Below are 17,536 nucleotides of genomic sequence, written 5' to 3'. Positions count from 1 at the left end.
TATATCCTGCAACTTTACTATATTCATTGATTAGCTCTAGTAATTTTCTGGTAGAGTCTTTAGGGTTTTCTATGTAGAGGATCATGTCATCTGCAAACAGTGAGAGTTTCACTTCTTCTTTTCCTATCTGGATTCCTTTTACTTCTTTTTCTGCTCTGATTGCTGTGGCCAAAACTTCCAACACTATGTTGAATAGTAGTGGTGAGAGTGGGCACCCTTGTCTTGTTCCTGATTTCAGGGGAAATGCTTTCCATTTTTCACCATTGAGGGTGATGCTTACTGTGGGTTTGTCATATATAGCTTTTATTATGTTGAGGTATGTTCCTTCTATTCCTGCTTTTTGGAGAGTTTTAATCATAAATGAGTGTTGAATTTTGTCAAAGGCTTTCTCTGCATCTATTGAGATAATCATATGGTTTTTATCTTTCAATTTGTTAATGTGGTGTGTTACATTGATTGATTTGCGGATATTAAAGAATCCTTGCATTCCTTGGATAAAGCCCACTTGGTCATGGTGTATGATTTTTTTAATATGTTGTTGGATTCTGTTTGCTAGAATTTTGTTAAGGATTTTTGCATCTATGTTCATCGGTGATATTGGCCTGTAGTTTTCTTTTTTTGTGGCATCTTTGTCTGGTTTTGGAATTAGGGTGATGGTGGCCTCATAGAATGAGTTTGGAAGCTTACCTTCCTCTGCAATTTTCTGGAAGAGTTTGAGTAAGATAGGTGTTAGCTCTTCTCTAAATTTTTGGTAGAATTCAGCTGTGAAGCCATCTGGTCCTGGGCTTTTGTTTGCTGGAAGATTTTTGATTACAGTTTCGATTTCCTTGCTTGTGATGGTTCTGTTAAGATCTTCTATTAGATCTCAATTACAGGAAAAAAAATTGTTAAAACTTCAAACATATGGAGGCTAAATAACACGCTTCTGAATAACCAACAAATCATAGAAGAAATCAAAAAAGAAATCAAAATATGTATAGAAATGAATGAAAATGAAGACACAACAACCCAAAACCTATGGGACACTGTAAAAGCAGTGCTAAGGGGAAGGTTCATAGCATTACAGGCTTACATCAAGAAACAAGAAAAAAACCAAATAAATAACCTAACTCTACACCTAAAGCAATTAGAGAAGGAAGAAATGAAGAACCCCAGGGTTAGCAGAAGGAAAGAAATCTTAAAAATTAGGGCAGAAATAAATGCAAAAGAAACTAAAGAGACCATAGCAAAAATCAACAAAGCTAAAAGCTGGTTTTTTGAAAAAATAAACAAAATTGACAAACCATTAGCAAGACTCATTAAGAAACAAAGAGAGAAGAACCAAATTAACAAAATTAGAAATGAAAATGGAGAGATCACAACAGACAACACTGAAATACAAAGGATCATAAGAGACTACTACCAGCAGCTCTATGCCAATAAAATGGACAACTTGGATGAAATGGACAAATTCTTAGAAAAGTATAACTTTCCAAAACTGAATCAGGAAGAAATGGGGAGATTTTTAAAGACTGTTTTTAATCAGCTTTTCATTTAGGAAAGCATTTGATGGATACTTCATTTCAAGCCGTTTCATAAGGGATCTTGGCAGGGTGTTTCACAACAGCCTCTGACAAGATTGAGCTCTGCTGTTGGAGAAGCTTGGCAAACAAGTTCTTTGAAAATTCTTTTGCTTTTTTATATCCAAAAATTTGTTGAATAAACTTAATAATTGAGTTGGAATAGTGATCCATAGTTATTTAAATGTCCGCCTAGGGCTTGGATTGTGGTATACTGAGAAAACAAGCAAGCTCCCTCAGAGTAGGATCATGCTGCTTAGAGATGGGTGTCTTCTCTTTTTTAACTTGATGGTATTGCCACATGTATCATCGCCCACAACAAACAGTCAGTGTATAGTGGAGACTGCTGAAGTTTGGGGAATTGTCTCTCTGCTAGCACTTGGTTTGATTTTTATTATTGCTGCTAAAAAATTATTTTGCTTTCATCACATGTCATAAATTTACCTGAAATTAATAGAAAGGGAAACTGGTATTTCTATTTTTCTGTCTGGAGCTGTTAACACTTTCTCTAAAGTTGCAAAACAGTCAAAAGTTAGGCTATTGTTGTTGTATTAGTCATTTTATTTCTACTACAGTTTATTACTGTAGTTTAATTTGTTTATGGAAATAGTTGAAGTCGCTCAGTCATGTCCAACTCTTTGCAACCCCATGGATTATACAGTCCATGGAATTCTCCAGGCCAGAATACTGGAGTGGGTAACCTTTTCCCTTCTCCAGGGGATCTTCCCAACCCAGGGATTGAACCCGGGTCTCCCACATTACAGGCACATTCTTTACCAACTCTAAGAAGCCTTCCCTCTCTCTTCCCACCCATCATTTGTGATTTATTTTGATTCTCTTTCAAAAGCAAATGGGAAAGTAACCTGCAAGTGCCAAATAGCAAAAGATCTCATAACATAATAGTATAACTGTTTGTCTCTTTGGATTACTAGGATCTCAGGCATTGGCATAAATAATGAGTTAACTCAATTTAGGGAGTCCATTTTATTTTTAAATTTTTGAACAATTTGTTTGACCGCATTGGGTCTTAGTTGCTGCACGTGGACCCTTCAGTTGTTGCGCTTGAGCTTGGGCCCAGTTGCCCTGTGGCACATGGAATCTTAGTTCCCCGACCAGGGATCAAACCCCTGTCTGCTGCATTGCAAGGCACTCTTAACCACCAGGGGAAGTCCCAGGAATGCAGTTTAGAATCTTTTAATTCTATGGAGCAGTGGTTGTGACCTCGTCATTCTCACTGGAATCATTTGAGAAGCTTCGAGAACATGCGCTGGTCATATGCTTAGATATTCTGATTTATTTGTTCCCATATAGGGCAAGGCTATGGTTTTTCCAGTGGTCATGTATGGATGTGAGAGTTGGACTGTGAAGAAAGCTGAGTGCTGAAGAATTGATGCTTTTGAACTGTGGTTTTGAAGAAGACTCTTGAGAGTCCCTTGGACTGCAAGGAGATCCAACCAGTCCATCCTAAAGGAGATCAGTCCTGGGTGTTCACTGGAAGGACTGATGCTGAAGCTGAAATTCCAATACTTTGGCCACCTGATGCGAAGAGCTGACTCATTGGTAAAGACCCTGATGCTCGGAGGGATTGGGGGCAGGAGAAGAAGGGGATGACAGAGGATGAGATGGCTGGATGGCATCACCGACTCGATGGACATGAGTTTGAGTAAACTCCGGGAGCTTGTGATGGACAGGGAGGCCTGGCGTGCTGCGGTTCATGGGGTCTCAAAGAGTCGGACATGACTAAGTGACTGGACTGAACTGAACTGATATTTTTAGATGTTTCTCAGTGTATAGTCAGGGTTGATAACCACAGATAGAGTTTACTGAGATTCCCTGATTCAAGTGAAAGGTACCAAAGAGGAGATGCTTATTTAAACATAGTTATTTAAAAGAGGAGAGGTTTTAGAATTGATTTAGAGGATTTGGAGAAAAAGATTTTTTAAGTAGCCAGCCAAATGAAATGTAGTATTTTTGTTTGATCATCAGTGAAGTGTTGACTCCCTAATTTCTTAAAGGAAGTTTGCATCTTATTGCTAACTATTAGAAATGTGGCCATTTTATGACTAGCTCTGACCTTCCTGAAATTCTTGTTTTAAATAAATCTTAGGAAGGAGTCTGGTTGAAATGATATGGCAAAACTAGGTAGATAAACTTTGATGGTCTCCAGCAAAGAAACTTGAAGGATACTATCTAATCTTAATTTAGGAATAGTAACAGGTGTGTGTATATATGTGAATATATTCTTATATAAGAATGCATTCTTATATATATAAGAATATGTTCTATATCTCATGATACATGTTATATAATATATATTCTTATATAGTGTATATATTATATATATTCTTATACATATTATGTGTTCTATATATATTATATATTCTTTTTATGATATATGTAGAATATATGTGAATGTATTCATTGTTTCTATTGTTACATTCCTGAATTACTTGTTACTATTGTAACAAATTACTATTGGTACTATTGTAACAATTCCTGTTACTATTCCTGAATTACTATTTTGTTGTTCAGTCTCTCAGTTGTGTGGGACTCTTTTCTACCCCATGGACTGCAGCAGGCCAGGCTTCCCTGTCCTTTACCATCTCCCGGAGCTCATTCAAACTTATGTCCATTGAGTTGGTGATGCCATCCAGCTGTCTCGTCCCCTGTCGTCCCCTTCTCCTGCCTTCAGTCTTTCCCAGCATCAGGGTCTTTATAAAGAGTCGGGTCTTTGTATCAGGTGGCCAAAGTATTTGAGCTTCAGCTTCAGCATCAGTCCTTCCAGTGAATATTCAGGGCTGATTTCCTTTAGGATTGACTGGGTTGATCTCCTGGCAGTTCAAGGGACTCTCAAGAGTCTTCTCCAGCACCACAATTCAAAAGCATCAGTTCTTCAGCGCTCAGTCTTCTTTATGGTCCAGCTCTCATATTCATACATGATTACTGGAAAAACCATAGCTTTGACTATATGAACCTTTGTTGGCAAAGTGATGTCTCCACTTTTTAATACGTTGTCTAGGTTTGTCATAGCTTTTCTTCCAAGGAGCAAGCATATTTAATTTCACAGCTATATATTTTTGCCATAAAGATGGTAAAGAATCCACCTGTAATGCAGGAGACCCGGGTTTGATCCCTCGGTCGAGAATATCCTCTGGAGTAGGAAATGGCAACCAACTCCAGTATTCTTGCCTGGAGAATTCCATGGACAGAAGAGCTTGGCAGGGTGCAGCCCATGGACATTACTGAGCAACTCGCATTTATTGCCATAAGCTTATCGAGATTGTTTAGGGTCAAGGGACTTAGTTGTTAAATGAGAGACTTAAAGCTAAATTAACTTGAGTCTTGTTATAGTCTGAATTGCCCTCCACTCCTCAAATTCAAATGTTTAAGCCCTGACTCCCAGTATCTCTGAATGTGAGCTTACTTGGAAATAGGATTGTTGTGGATATAACATGAGGTTATAGTGGAATAGGGTGGACTCCTGATCTGATATGAGTGCCTTTTTAGGAAGACAAATCTTGGGCAGAGACACATACAGGGAGAGCACCATGTGAACATGAAGAGGGTCATTTACAAGCCACAGAGAGAGGCCTGGGTGGACCCTTCCCTCACAGCCCTCAGGGACTGACCTTGCCATCGCTGTGATATCAGCCATGCAGACTCGAACTCAGAGACAGGACATTTCTGCTGTTTCAGCCATGTAGCCTGCGGTCCTTTGTTATAGCAGCTACAGCAAATTAATACACGTCCCCGTATTTTATTTATTTTTAAAAATTTAAATCTAGGAAAATTCAGTATTTGAAATTTTACCATCTTTTTTTTTTTTTTTTCACTCAAGAGATTAGGGTCTGTGTCTTTATCAGGGATTTTATTACTTAAAACAATTTTTGTTTTTAATTTATTTTTGGCTGTGCCGGGCCTGCAGTGTTCCTCGGGCTTTTCTCTTGTCGTGGCAAGCGGGGCCTGCTCTCTAGGTGCAGCGTGCGGGCTTCTCTTGCAGTGGAGCTCAGGCTCCAGGGCACTGGGCTGCAGCAGCTGTGGTGAGGGGCTTAGTTGCTCTGCAGCATGTGGGATCCTCCCAGACCAGGGATCGAACCTGTGTCTCCTGCATTGGCAGGCAGATTCTGTACCCCTGAGCCACCAGGGATGCTCTGTAAGGAATTTTAGAACGTGTGGTTACGAAGCTTTTAAGTTCCTAATGACTCAGTTAGTAGTCAGCGAGTTTAGTCCATCAGTTCATAAGGCAGGAGTTTACCATGAGCCCAGATCAGCAGCAGGCATTTCTGGAGTATGTATTTTCCTTCTCTTTACGGTTATAGAGGGGGAGTGTCTTTCCAGTCACCTGAGAAGGGTTTCCTGGATCTATTTTGTGTATATAGATTGAGGCTGGTTACCTAAGACTCAGAGTTGGTCTATTTATTGTACATGAATTAACAGCACCCTGGAGAAATTAAGAGTTGAACAACTGTGAGTATACATCTCAGTGGACTAGAGAAGAATGGCCTGTTTTTCATGAGACTAGCCAATATCTAGAAGGAGAAGACAGTATGGCCAAATGGGGAGTGATCCTGGGAAGTCCCTGGGGAGTGGGAGGAGCTGGCTGTGCCCTCGAGATAGTTTATAGTAGATTTGGATCGGAGAAGTCCTGAAAAAGATAACATTGAAAGTCATGCCCCAAACACAGCTCCTCACCTATTCTGTGTTTCTAAACAGAGCTAAGTAAATATGTAAAAGGAAAAAAAAAAAGTTCCAGAACAAAACAGCATCATGTTTCAGACTGGCTATAATAGTGAAAAGGTAAATAACTTAGTCTCTGGAGTCAACTTTAGGTTAAGATTCTTCCACTTACGGTAAACTGTTTTCCTTCTCTTTGAGACTTCATTTTCCTGTGTATAAGATAAATCATCTGATGTGCCTTTCTCATTGGGTTTTTGTGATGATGACGTCAGGTGGTAATCCGTGTGACGCAATGAGCAAAATGCCTGGTGCTAATAAATATTAGCTAATAGCAGCAGCAAAGCCAGAAGGTATGTGACCACTGTGCATAGATGACTGCCTCCCCTCCCCATTTAGCCCATTAAAAATGAGTAATCTCTTCTGATGTAATGTTGTAAACAGGCAGTTTTCGTGTCCATACCTTTAAAATACGTCTTAAAACCTGGAAGTGCCCTAGAAATGCCTGTTCAAAGCAAATTAGAGTATACGTGACCACGCATAGACTGCCTCTGTTAGGGAGCAGAGGTACTGGCTACAGTGGTTGCTTCTGGAGAGGGGCCCTGAGTGCTGTGCTCACTCAGTCGCGTCCGACTCTGTGACCCCAGGGACGGCAGCCCGCCAGGCTCCTCTGTCCATGGGCTTCTCCAGGCAAGAACACTGGAGTGGGTTGCCGTGCCCTCCTCCAGGGGATCTTCCCGACTCAGGGATGGAACCCAGGTCTCCCTGCTTTGCAGGCAGGTTCTTCACTATGTGAGCTGCCAGGGAAGCAGTGTTGGTTATAGGAGTACATGACAGGGTGTTTCCTAACATCTGTGTATCTGGAGAACAGAGCCATCAGCTCCAATCCACTTCCAGGATAAGAGACTGGGAGGAGGTAGAAAGTAGTAACAAGCATCTGTAGTTATTTGAAACTTAGAAACTGTACGGATTCAGAAAAATTTTGGTGCTATCCCTCTTGATAGCCACAGTCTAAATATTCACTCCCCAAATTTCAGGAGCCAAATAGATGTGGGTAGGGAGGAATTCATTGCTTTCATTTGAGGGCTGCTTCTGTGAATTGCATTGATCTGCCTCTGTCTCTGACTTACTGCTAATCTTGGGTAAATTTTTTTTTTAAATATTTTAACTTTTTGGCCACATAGCATGGCATGTGGCATTGAACCTGTGTCCCCTGCATGAAAGCTTGAAGTCTTAACCGCTGGACCACTAGGGACGTCCCCTTGGGTCAATTTCTTAGTCTAATTCTTCACTTGCCAATAGATAGAAATAGTAAGCCATATCCTTACGTGATGTGTAGAGTTGTTGTGGCATAAAATGAATTCATGAAAATTAACTCACTCTGGGCTTAGCCTTGTTAGATGAGGAGCTTACCTTGAGCTCTTAGGAGAGAAGTGTTGTGATAAGCACATGCCCTGCTGGGTTGGGTTGCTTGTGCAAGAATTCATTCTCAGAAGAGAGAAGTGCAAGGCAGTGGCTGTACTGTTGCCCCTTTATGTGATACTCCCTCTAGCGCCTCCCTCTGTGTGTTTTTCTTTGTAATGTTTGAGCCTCTGTTTCAAAACTTAGAATTTGGACAGCTGGTTGCTTCTCACTAACTTCCTCTTGAAATAGGAAGAAACATTTGAAAATAAAACCATCCACATATGCTTTAGTATTAATATTATTTATAAATTTCAGAACATAGCATTCTTGAAGGCATGGATGGTATTTAGTACCTATGATATCATATATTTAATTTGGGTGATTAAATTCTTATGATCGAAGTAGTGTTTAACTTCTGTGCACTGCTACAAACATATTAATTTTAAAAGATTGAGGATGCTTAAGTTATAATGAAGTCATAAATAATATATTCTCCCTACATATTTTAAGAAAAAGGATATTTACATGAGCTGTCTTCCCATAAGATACTTACTAATTATAAAAGGAAATACAGTAATGGTAGAAAAGTCTGGTAGACCGCATCCAAACTAAATGAATGATCGAAGTTAAGACCACTCATAGTGAGACTGAAAGGTGGTTTGGACCTCCTGATAAGATGTATTTGAAAGGACACAGCGTTGCTTTTTTGGTGTTCTTGCTGAGTTACTAACACACAAGGCCAATTGGGAGACGTTTTATGAGACAAATGGCCTTTATTCTTCCAGAGTGTCAAGACCATGAAAGGCAAACTGAAGAAGTGCTCCAGGTTAAAGGAGAAGAAAGGAGTTGTTCTAAATTAGAGACATTGTCATGAAGAAACATGATATTTACCAAATGAAAGTTACGATCTTGATCTCAATTAAAAAAATTTTTTTTAAAAGACATTAGTGAGACAATTGGAGAAATTTAAGTAAATTCTATAGATTAAATAATAGTGCTGTATCAAGGTTACTTTCCTAATTTTGATAATTGTGCTATCTTTATATAAGATAATGGTCATATAGTTAGAAAATATATGCTTAAGTGTTTAAGGTTAAAGGATCAATATGTTTTCCACTTTCAAATAAATCACAAAAACTATAGATATAGAAAGAGTAATATAGAAAGAGGATGATAAATGTGATGAAGTATTAATGTTTGAGGAATATGAATGAAGGTTGTAAGAGATTCTACTTTTAAAGAGATTGTAAGAGAATGTGCTACTTTTACAACTTTTTAAAGTCTGCAGCTTTTTAATTTTTAAAGTAAAAGAGGTAGAAACTTATTGAGGTCTATCACTAATTGATTTTTTTAAATCAATAGACTGTTTAATATGTATTAGTGGCTTAGGAGAGGATGATTTGCAGAGAAACATTAATGTGAAGTATAATGAATAGTACTCTCACCATATGACAAGGAGAGCAATATGAAAGAAGTTAATAAGTGTCTGCCTTTTTCTTTAAAAAGTAATTATTTTACAGACAGCTCTTATTATGTAGTATTATGATTCATGTATACTTAGATATGAGATTTCCCTGATGACTCAGTGGTAAAGAATTCACCAGCCAATGCAGGAGACACAGGTTTGATCCCTGGGTGGGGAAGATCCCCTGGAGAAGGAAATGGCAACCCACTCCAGTATTCTTGCCTGGGAAATCGCTGGGATAGAGGAGCCTGGCAGGCTACAGTCCATAGAGTTGCAAGAGTCAGGCACGACTTAGCGACTAACAACAACAAAATACTTAGAAAGCATTTTTTATTTGGTTTTCACTTTAACGTTAGTTTTTTTCATGACTAACTGATATTTGAGTAGGCTATTAAAAAGTATCTCTGGGTCAGTTTCCTCATCTGTGAAAGGAGATGGCTGGACTAGAGCTCTTTCGGTTCTCAGATTCCCTGATCTTATGACTGAACAGAAAGTGAAAGTTAATTTTCCTGTTTGAATCAAAAGCAGTTGTTAAACACAGCCTGTGTGCCAAGTGACGATGTAATATTTACTAAGCTCACAGATCTCTTTCTATCCAAGAAACCTTGGTTGAGGTTTTATTTAATTGTATGCTTATTCATATGCCACTTCTTATTCATGATACTAGTTTTTGTTTTTAGTTTAGTTGACTTTAAAAACATACTTTTATAAAAATTCTTTGTGAAAACTTGGCTATTGAGACCCAAAATTGGATAGTTAGGGAGTTAGAGATGGACATGTACACTTTGCAATATTTATTTATTTATTTTTAAAATTTATTTGACTGCACTAGGACTGAGTCCTAGTTACTGCGCATGGGATCTTTCTTTTTCTTTCTTTTTTCATTTTTTTTGCTGCACTGCATCTTCGTTGCTGCGTGCGGGACTTCTCTAGTTGTGGCAAATGGGGCCTCCTCTCCGGTGCAGTGTCCAGGCTTCTCACTGCAGTGGCTTCTCGTTGCAGAGCACAGGCTGGAGATCACACGGGCTCCGTAGTTATGATACATGGGCTTAGTTGCTCCACAGCATGTGGAATCTGCCTGGAGCAGGGATCAAACCCACGTGACCTGCAGTGGCGGGCGAAACGGAGCCACCGGGGAAGTTCTCCGCTGTGTTTAAAGTGGATAGCCAGCAAGGACCTGCTGCAAAGCACGGGGACCTGCTCAGTGTTATGGGCAGCCTGGATGGGAGGGGGCTTTGGGGGAGAACGGATACACGTGTATGTATGGCTAAGTCCCTTCCTGTTCACCTGAAGCTGTCACAACATTGTTAATTAGCTAAACCCCAACCCAAAGTAAAAAGTTAAAAAAAAAAAAAAAAGACCTGAAATTGAGTAATGAAAGTTTTATTTGGTCATCGTAGATGTATATTCTCTGTAGCCTAGGATTGTCAATATACAAGTAGCTGATGCTGTGAAAACTAAATTGCTGTCCAGCATAAAACAGTTTGGGTTGTATTTAACAAAGCAGAACTTGGTTCATCTTTTTTCCCCTTGCCCTCCCAGCTTGGTGATCCAGCTATTTTCCCCGCGGTCATTGTGGAGCACGTTCCTGGTGCTGATATTCTCAACAGCTACGCAGGTCTGGCCTGTGTGGAGGAACCCAACGACATGATCACCGAGAACTCCCTGGACGTCGCCGAGGAGGAGATCATTGACGAGGATGAGGACGACATCAGCCTTACAGGTCTGTGCGCCCCCGGCAGCGTCATCGTAGACATTAAGCAGCTTCTCTCTTCCCAGGTGGCTCAGACGGTAAAGCGTTTGTCTACAGTGTGGGAGACCCGGGTTCAATCTCTGGGTCGGGAAGATCCCCTGGAGAAGGAAATAGCAACCCACTCCAGTACTATTGCCTGGAAAACCCCATGGATGGAGGAGCCTGGTAGGCTACAGTCCATGGGGTCGCAAAGAGTCGGACACGACTGAGCGACTTCACTTTCTTTTCTTTCTTTCTCTGTGATTCGGGGGCTGGAAGAACGTTCCCGACTTGGTTCTGAGTAGTGGCAGAAGCTAGAGTCCTGCTGGGAGAAGGAAGTGCCACGTTCCTTCCGGTCTGCCTGTGGTTCATAGCACCTGCTCACCTGCCCTTCTCTCCTAAATAGACGGAATGAGCGCGACACAACAGGAGGTGTGTGAGAGGAGCCTAGCCAGCCCCGGTCACCAGGCCTTCACTGAGCACGGTGTGCCTCCTCCGCACTCCTGGTGACGACGAGAGGCTGCCTGTAGGGCAAAAGATAGGAACGCTCTTTGGTTACTGCTGCTGCAGCAGGCAGAATAGGAGGCTGTGCCGTGACCCAAACGTAGGAGAAGGGGCTGGAGTTTCAGCAAGATTCCTTTAGTCAGAACTAGTAGGATATTTCAAACCAAGGAGTTCACTGCGTAAGTGTTGAGGTGGTGCTTTTTTCATCAGTTTTGGAAACTGATGCATGCGTTTTTATTTTTATACACTTAAACTTTCCTGTATCTTGGCCAGAGATGTTGGAGGTGTTTGAGAAAATAAATTATTTGGAAGTAAAGATTATCTGAATATTTATTATTAATTTCAAAACCAGAAATTAACATTTTTCACAGTATAATCAACTAAACCTGGCCTTTATTTGTACTCCACGCATTTCACACTAATGCCCTTTTTCTGTTCCAGGAGCCTATCTAGAATCTCACACTGCAATTAGTTGGTAGTCATTTTTTCCTAGGCACTTCCAATCTCTGATGGTTTCTTTGTCTTTCTTTATCTCTCATAACCTTGACACTTTTGAGGAGTACTGGGTCAGACATTGTAGAATGTCCCTCAGTTTTATTTCCGTGATGTTTTTTCGTGATGGAATGTGATAATGCATTTTGGGGCAAGAATACCACCCAAATGGCATTGTCTACTTCTTATTGTATCATATTAACATAGTAGATCTTTGTAAAAGTACGTTATCTCACTTAATTTTCAGCAGAAAAAGAAATGAAATTAAAGAAGTTCAGTGACTTGCCTAATGTCACACATCAAGTGACTGCGCCCTCACTGATAACATTGACCAGCAGCACTTAAGTTTTGTATTGTCCTCTTATATTTTGCAAAGCATGTTCTCATATATTCATGTCTTTGTTCAGAGCAGCTCAATGAAAGTTTTTAATGAATCTAGACTTGTCTTTGCCTTATCAATGAGGGAATTAGATGACTTAAATTAGAGGTTTCTACTCATCGCTGACTGTGATCTTTGTGTTTTGTGTAACAGAGTGACCACCTCTGTGCATATATAGATGTGTTGTATAGCTAATGGGGTTTTTGCAGTGTGTTCTGATCTACTTTCTTGGTGCATTAGGGTGAGGCCACACACTCTGTGGGTTGGGAACCAGAGTCTTCCCTGAGGCGGTGTTTATTCTTGGTTTTAGCGGCCAAGGAAGATACTGGTCCTCAGAGGAGAAATAGAGACTCGGAAAGCAGATCCTGTATCTTTAGGAGAAGGAATCATTTCTTCCTTTCAGTGCTTCACTCTTGGGCTTAGACTTGAAGACTGCTGATGATGAGATGCAGACAAGTGCCTTCCTTCTTAGAGAATAGAATAGATCCAGAAAATAAGCCACATTTTGACACATTTGCTGTTTTCGTGTTTCTTCTCTCTTATCTTTCTTATCTTCCAACCCAAGCCTCTGTTTAACTCTTCCATACTTGTCTGAGTCAGGTCATGAGAAATGAAAGGATATTATAGCCCCCCCGCCTAGTCCAGAGTCGGGGAGGGGAGAGTACCATGCTTTTAAGAGGCTGCAGGGCTGGTGTTGATGGGATAGAGCAGTTTATAAGCTGTAATTATGAGACCTAGTAGCACTTCCGATGATACAGAAGGTTGTTAACATTTTTAGGTATGATAATAGCATTGTGTTGGACTCTTTATCTTTCAGATACATATGCTCAAATACTTAGAGATAAAATATGCTGTCAGAGATTCCTTCAGAAAAATCCTGAAGGTCACAGTGTGTGGGGAAGGGGTCCTTGGGCAGTAAGTGGAGGATGCATGAGATGAAAGACAATTGACTATGTTCTGATAATGATGGATGCTGAGAATGGGTATGTGAGAATTCATTTTACTGTGTCCCATAATTTTGATTGTTCGAAATTTTCAATAATAAAAAGATCAAACTGTTTTTATGGATGTGAAACTTACCTTAAGTGGCCACTCTCATCTATAATCCCTGATTTCAGATTTTCCTGTTCATAAACACTGTTTTAACCTATGAAATGTACAATGTTAAAATACCACTTTAATATGTTTATATGTTGGGGTTTTATATAAAATTTCCTTTGAAACAAGGTTGTGTTGTTAAAATTTTTTGAAAAGCGTTTGACTAAGAACTCCTATGTGGAACTTCTTCTTTACCAGTCTTGAGGATCTGGAAGTGAAATTACTAAAGGAGATGGACCCCTTTAGACCCATCAGCCCAGCTGCTCTGGGATCCAGCCCCATTCACCAGTGGGTCAGCACCAGTTAGGGGACACACAACCCTGGACCCACAACCAGCTGTGTCAGGAACTGGCCCTGCCTCTAGCAGGTTAACACTAGATCTGGGCCCCAGGCCCCACACCTCCCCACTCTAGAACCCGACTCTGCCCATTTGTGAGCCAGCACTAGCCCTGGGACCACCTGGGGTCTCTGGCAGCTTCTGTGCAAGGCTGGTCCTGGCAGCCCACCCTGCACCAGCCACAACTACCAGTTCACCCGCAACAGCTAGCCTGTCACAAGAGAAGGAGCCACACGGTCCACTTGGGGGTGCCCCAGAGCTCATAGCTCTGGTGACCAGAGGGGAGAGCGCTGCTGGGAGGCACAGGAGGTCTCCTACGAAAGACCACTCCTCCAAGATTGGGAAATGTAACCAGCCTACCAGATACACAGAAATAAAAAGAGCAAGTTAGACGGAATGAGGTGACAGAGAAATAATCTTCTAAATGAAGATGAAACCCCAGAAGAACAACTAAGTCAAGTGGAGATTGGTGATCTACCATATAGAGAGCTCAAGGTAATGATTGTAGACATGTTCAAGAAACTCTGGTGAAGAATGGATGCATAGAGCAAGAAGTTAGAAGTTTTTACCAGAGTTAGAAAATGTAAAGACCAACCAAACAGCAAGAATAAAATAACTGAAATGAAAATGTGCTAGAAGGAATCAACAGTAGATTAAATGATACAGAGGACTAGATCAGGAAGCTGGAAAACAGTGTTAGAAATCACTGAAGCTGAATGGAAAAAGGAAAAATGGTAAAAAGAAATGAAGACAGTTTAAGAGACCTCTCAAACAACATCATGTGTACTAATATTTGTATTATATGGGTCCCAGAGGAGAAGAGAGAGAAAGGGGCAGAGAACATATTTGAAGACGTAATAACTGAAAACTTTCCTAATCTGGGGAAGAACACAGACATCCAGGTCCAGGAAGCAGAGAGAGTCCCAAACAAGATCAACCCAAGAAGGACCACACCAAGATACACTGTAATTAAAGTGGCAAAAATTAAAGATAAAGCAAGGATTTAAAAAGCAGCAAAGGCAAAGCAACAAGTTACAAACGAGGACCTGAATAAGGCTATGAGGTGACTTTTCAGCAGAAACCCTGCAGAACAGAAGGGAGTGGTTCCTTATATTTAACGTGGTGAAAGGGAAAAAATCTACAACCAAGAACACTCTACCCAGCAAGGCTTTCATTTACATTTGGTGGTGAGATCAAGTTTTACAGACAAGCAAAAAAAGCTAAAAGAGTTCTGCACCCACAAACCAACTTTATAAGAAATGTTACAGGGACTTTTCTAACTGAAAAAGAAAAGGCCACAACTAGAAACATGAAAATCATGAAAGGAAGGCAAAGAGTAAATTAGCCGTGTAGAAGGGTTAAAAGACAAGCATAGTGAAATCATCTATATCCACAATAATTGTAGTTGAGATACACAGAACAAAAATATGTAAAGCATGATGTCAAAAAACAGTAAACATGGAGTTGGGGAGTAAAAATGCAGGGTTGTCCATGGCTGATTCATGTCAATGTATGGCAAAAACCACTACAATATTGTAATTAGCCTCCAATTAAAATAAATAAATTAATTTTTTTAAATGCAGAGTTGTTAAAATGCATTTGAACTTAAGTGATGAATAGCTTTATGTGTGTATATGTATATATATATATATATATATATATGTATGTATTACTTTGTACAGTGTGGGGAGTATAGTAAATAACTGTGTAGTGTCTTAGTATGGTAACATTTCATAACTGGACATGGTAGTGATCATTTTGAAATGTATAGAAATACCCAATCACTATGTTGAGGAAGTAACAGTGTTGTAGGTCGGGTGTACTCTGAAAACAAGTAAACAGACTCACAGAAAATGAGATCAAATTTGTGGTTACCAGAGGTACGGGGAGAGGGGAATGAGAATTGGACAAAGGTCAAAAGGCACACACGTTCATATAGAAGATAAAAAAAGTACTAGAGATATAATGTACAATATGATAAATGTAAGTAACACCGAGGCACATTATATATAAAAATTAAGAGTAATTCTTCAGTTCTCATCCCAAGAAAAGTTTTTCTGTGTCCTTAATTTTATATCTATATGAAATGATGGGTATTCACTAAACTTATTGTGATAATCATTTCATGATTGAAATGACCAAATCCTTATGCTGTACACCTTAAATTCACACAATGCTGCATGTCAATTATATCTCAGTAAAACTGGAAGGAAAAAAAAATCTTGTGGATTTTAGTGTTGCGTACAAGAAATTATTTTATATCTTATAAAATAATTATAATATAAATATAAATTATTTATATAATCCACTTAATGATGGGAAAACATTTTCTCTGTATTTTTAAAAGCTTACCTGTACTTCTTTTTTGATTTTCATTCCTGTTTTATGTAGGACTCACCAATTTATTTTGCATTTCCTGCCCTGAGCACTGACGCTGAGTGTAATAAACAAACTTTTACAAATTAGATCACTGGTATTAAATTTGCTTTATGTTTTTTGAAATTCGAAAGGTAGTTTGATTTCTGTATATAGCTGTGGAATGATTTCTAGTGTATATGAAGTTTAAAAAGCAAGGGTCAGTACAGCATGAATAGTTATTTATTATTTAAGATAAGGGAGAGAGTAAAAATGATATGATATGTATGTGTTTGCTTATATCTAAACATAGAAACATAAACTAGAAACTAATAAAAATCTTTTAAACTCAGTGGTCACTTTTGAAAGATCCCATTTTTTACTCTGAAAATTAGTGAATAACAGAAAAAGACCCAAGCATTTAATTTGCCTTTATTATATAAACCTTGGCACAGGGTAACCAGATAGTTGATGACAGCAAGTTCTTCTTTGTAGAGAATTCTAGCTAATAAATGGGAGAGGAATGATAAGATTATGATTATCACCATTTTGGAATCCCTAATGAACTCCTGGATCTAGGCAAACTGTCATCAATAACTGCTAAAGCCTTTAGATGAAAGGCTGTTGGAAAATTTAATGATAACTGGATCAGGCTGACAACACTTGAAACTGATTCTCAGTCTAGCAGTACTGAAGAAAGACAACCTACTTTCAAAAAGCACATAGAATCACACAGCATCACCTTCAAGTATTCTTGCCGAAAAACTGAATGTGAATCAAGTCAGTCTTGTAGAAATATCTACCAGTTTACAGGAAATACATGGGGGAGGGCTGTGGTAAGTGGCACTACAGAGATATAATCAGCAAAATCTAAAATGTGGGAAACTACAAACAGATTGACCCTGTTTATCTTAAGATAAACAGCAAAACAGAAAAAATAGGAAGGAAGGTGTATGCCACCAAGTGTAATGCATGAACTTTGTTTGAAATCTGTTGTGAACAAGCCAACTTTAAAAAAAAATCTGAGACAGAGAAATTTCATTATTAAATGGATATCTGATTTAAAGAATAATTAATTTGTAAAAGATGTGACCATGGCATTGTCTGTATACTATAATATTTACAATGAATGACAGGCTGTCTGAGGTTCACTTTGAAATAATCTTGTGTCTTTTTTGAGCTGGGGAGTATAGATTAAGGAAAATTGATTGTTAAGTATTGAAACTGGGCCCTTGATACATTCAGTTCATTGTATGATTTCCTCTACTTTTGTGTGTATTTGATATTTCTCATTATAAAAGCTTGACAAAGAAGTAATTTGAAATTCTCATTGTAATATTTTCTTAATTGCTATGTAATTAAATAGTTATACATACTAATTTAATCATTTTCATCTACCTAGCAGAACTTTAAAATATTTATAAAGCTTATATAAATGAATAGCTAGAGTTATATAAATGTTTAGAAGGTGGTAATTGATTATTGACTTCTCTGTGCCTTACTTGCTTGAATTTTTAGAAAAAATTAGTTTTAATGG

General features: G+C 39.0%; 1 protein-coding gene across 6 annotated transcripts in view; it reads left to right on the top strand.

The window, feature by feature from the left end:
• The window catches only part of ELF1 (E74 like ETS transcription factor 1), a 117,841-nt gene that overhangs the window by 78,710 nt on the left and 21,595 nt on the right, over positions 1-17,536 (top strand). For 4 of the 6 annotated variants that reach the window (XM_061133863.1, XM_061133865.1, XM_061133860.1 and 1 more), the window contains exon 3: positions 10,645-10,825. In XM_061133863.1, the coding sequence (XP_060989846.1) occupies positions 10,645-10,825 (181 nt within the window). Of the gene's footprint in view, positions 1-2,987; positions 3,120-6,434; positions 6,587-10,644; positions 10,826-17,536 lie in introns of those variants that run through there. The other 2 variants (XM_061133866.1, XM_061133864.1) reach the window with 2 other exon arrangements.

The sequence above is a fragment of the Dama dama genome, chromosome 30 (assembly GCF_033118175.1).
Source record: "Dama dama isolate Ldn47 chromosome 30, ASM3311817v1, whole genome shotgun sequence".
In the NCBI taxonomy this organism is placed as follows: Eukaryota; Metazoa; Chordata; class Mammalia; order Artiodactyla; family Cervidae; genus Dama; species Dama dama.
Note: the sequence above shows the minus strand (reverse complement) of the source record. Positions and strands in the feature narration are given on the sequence as shown.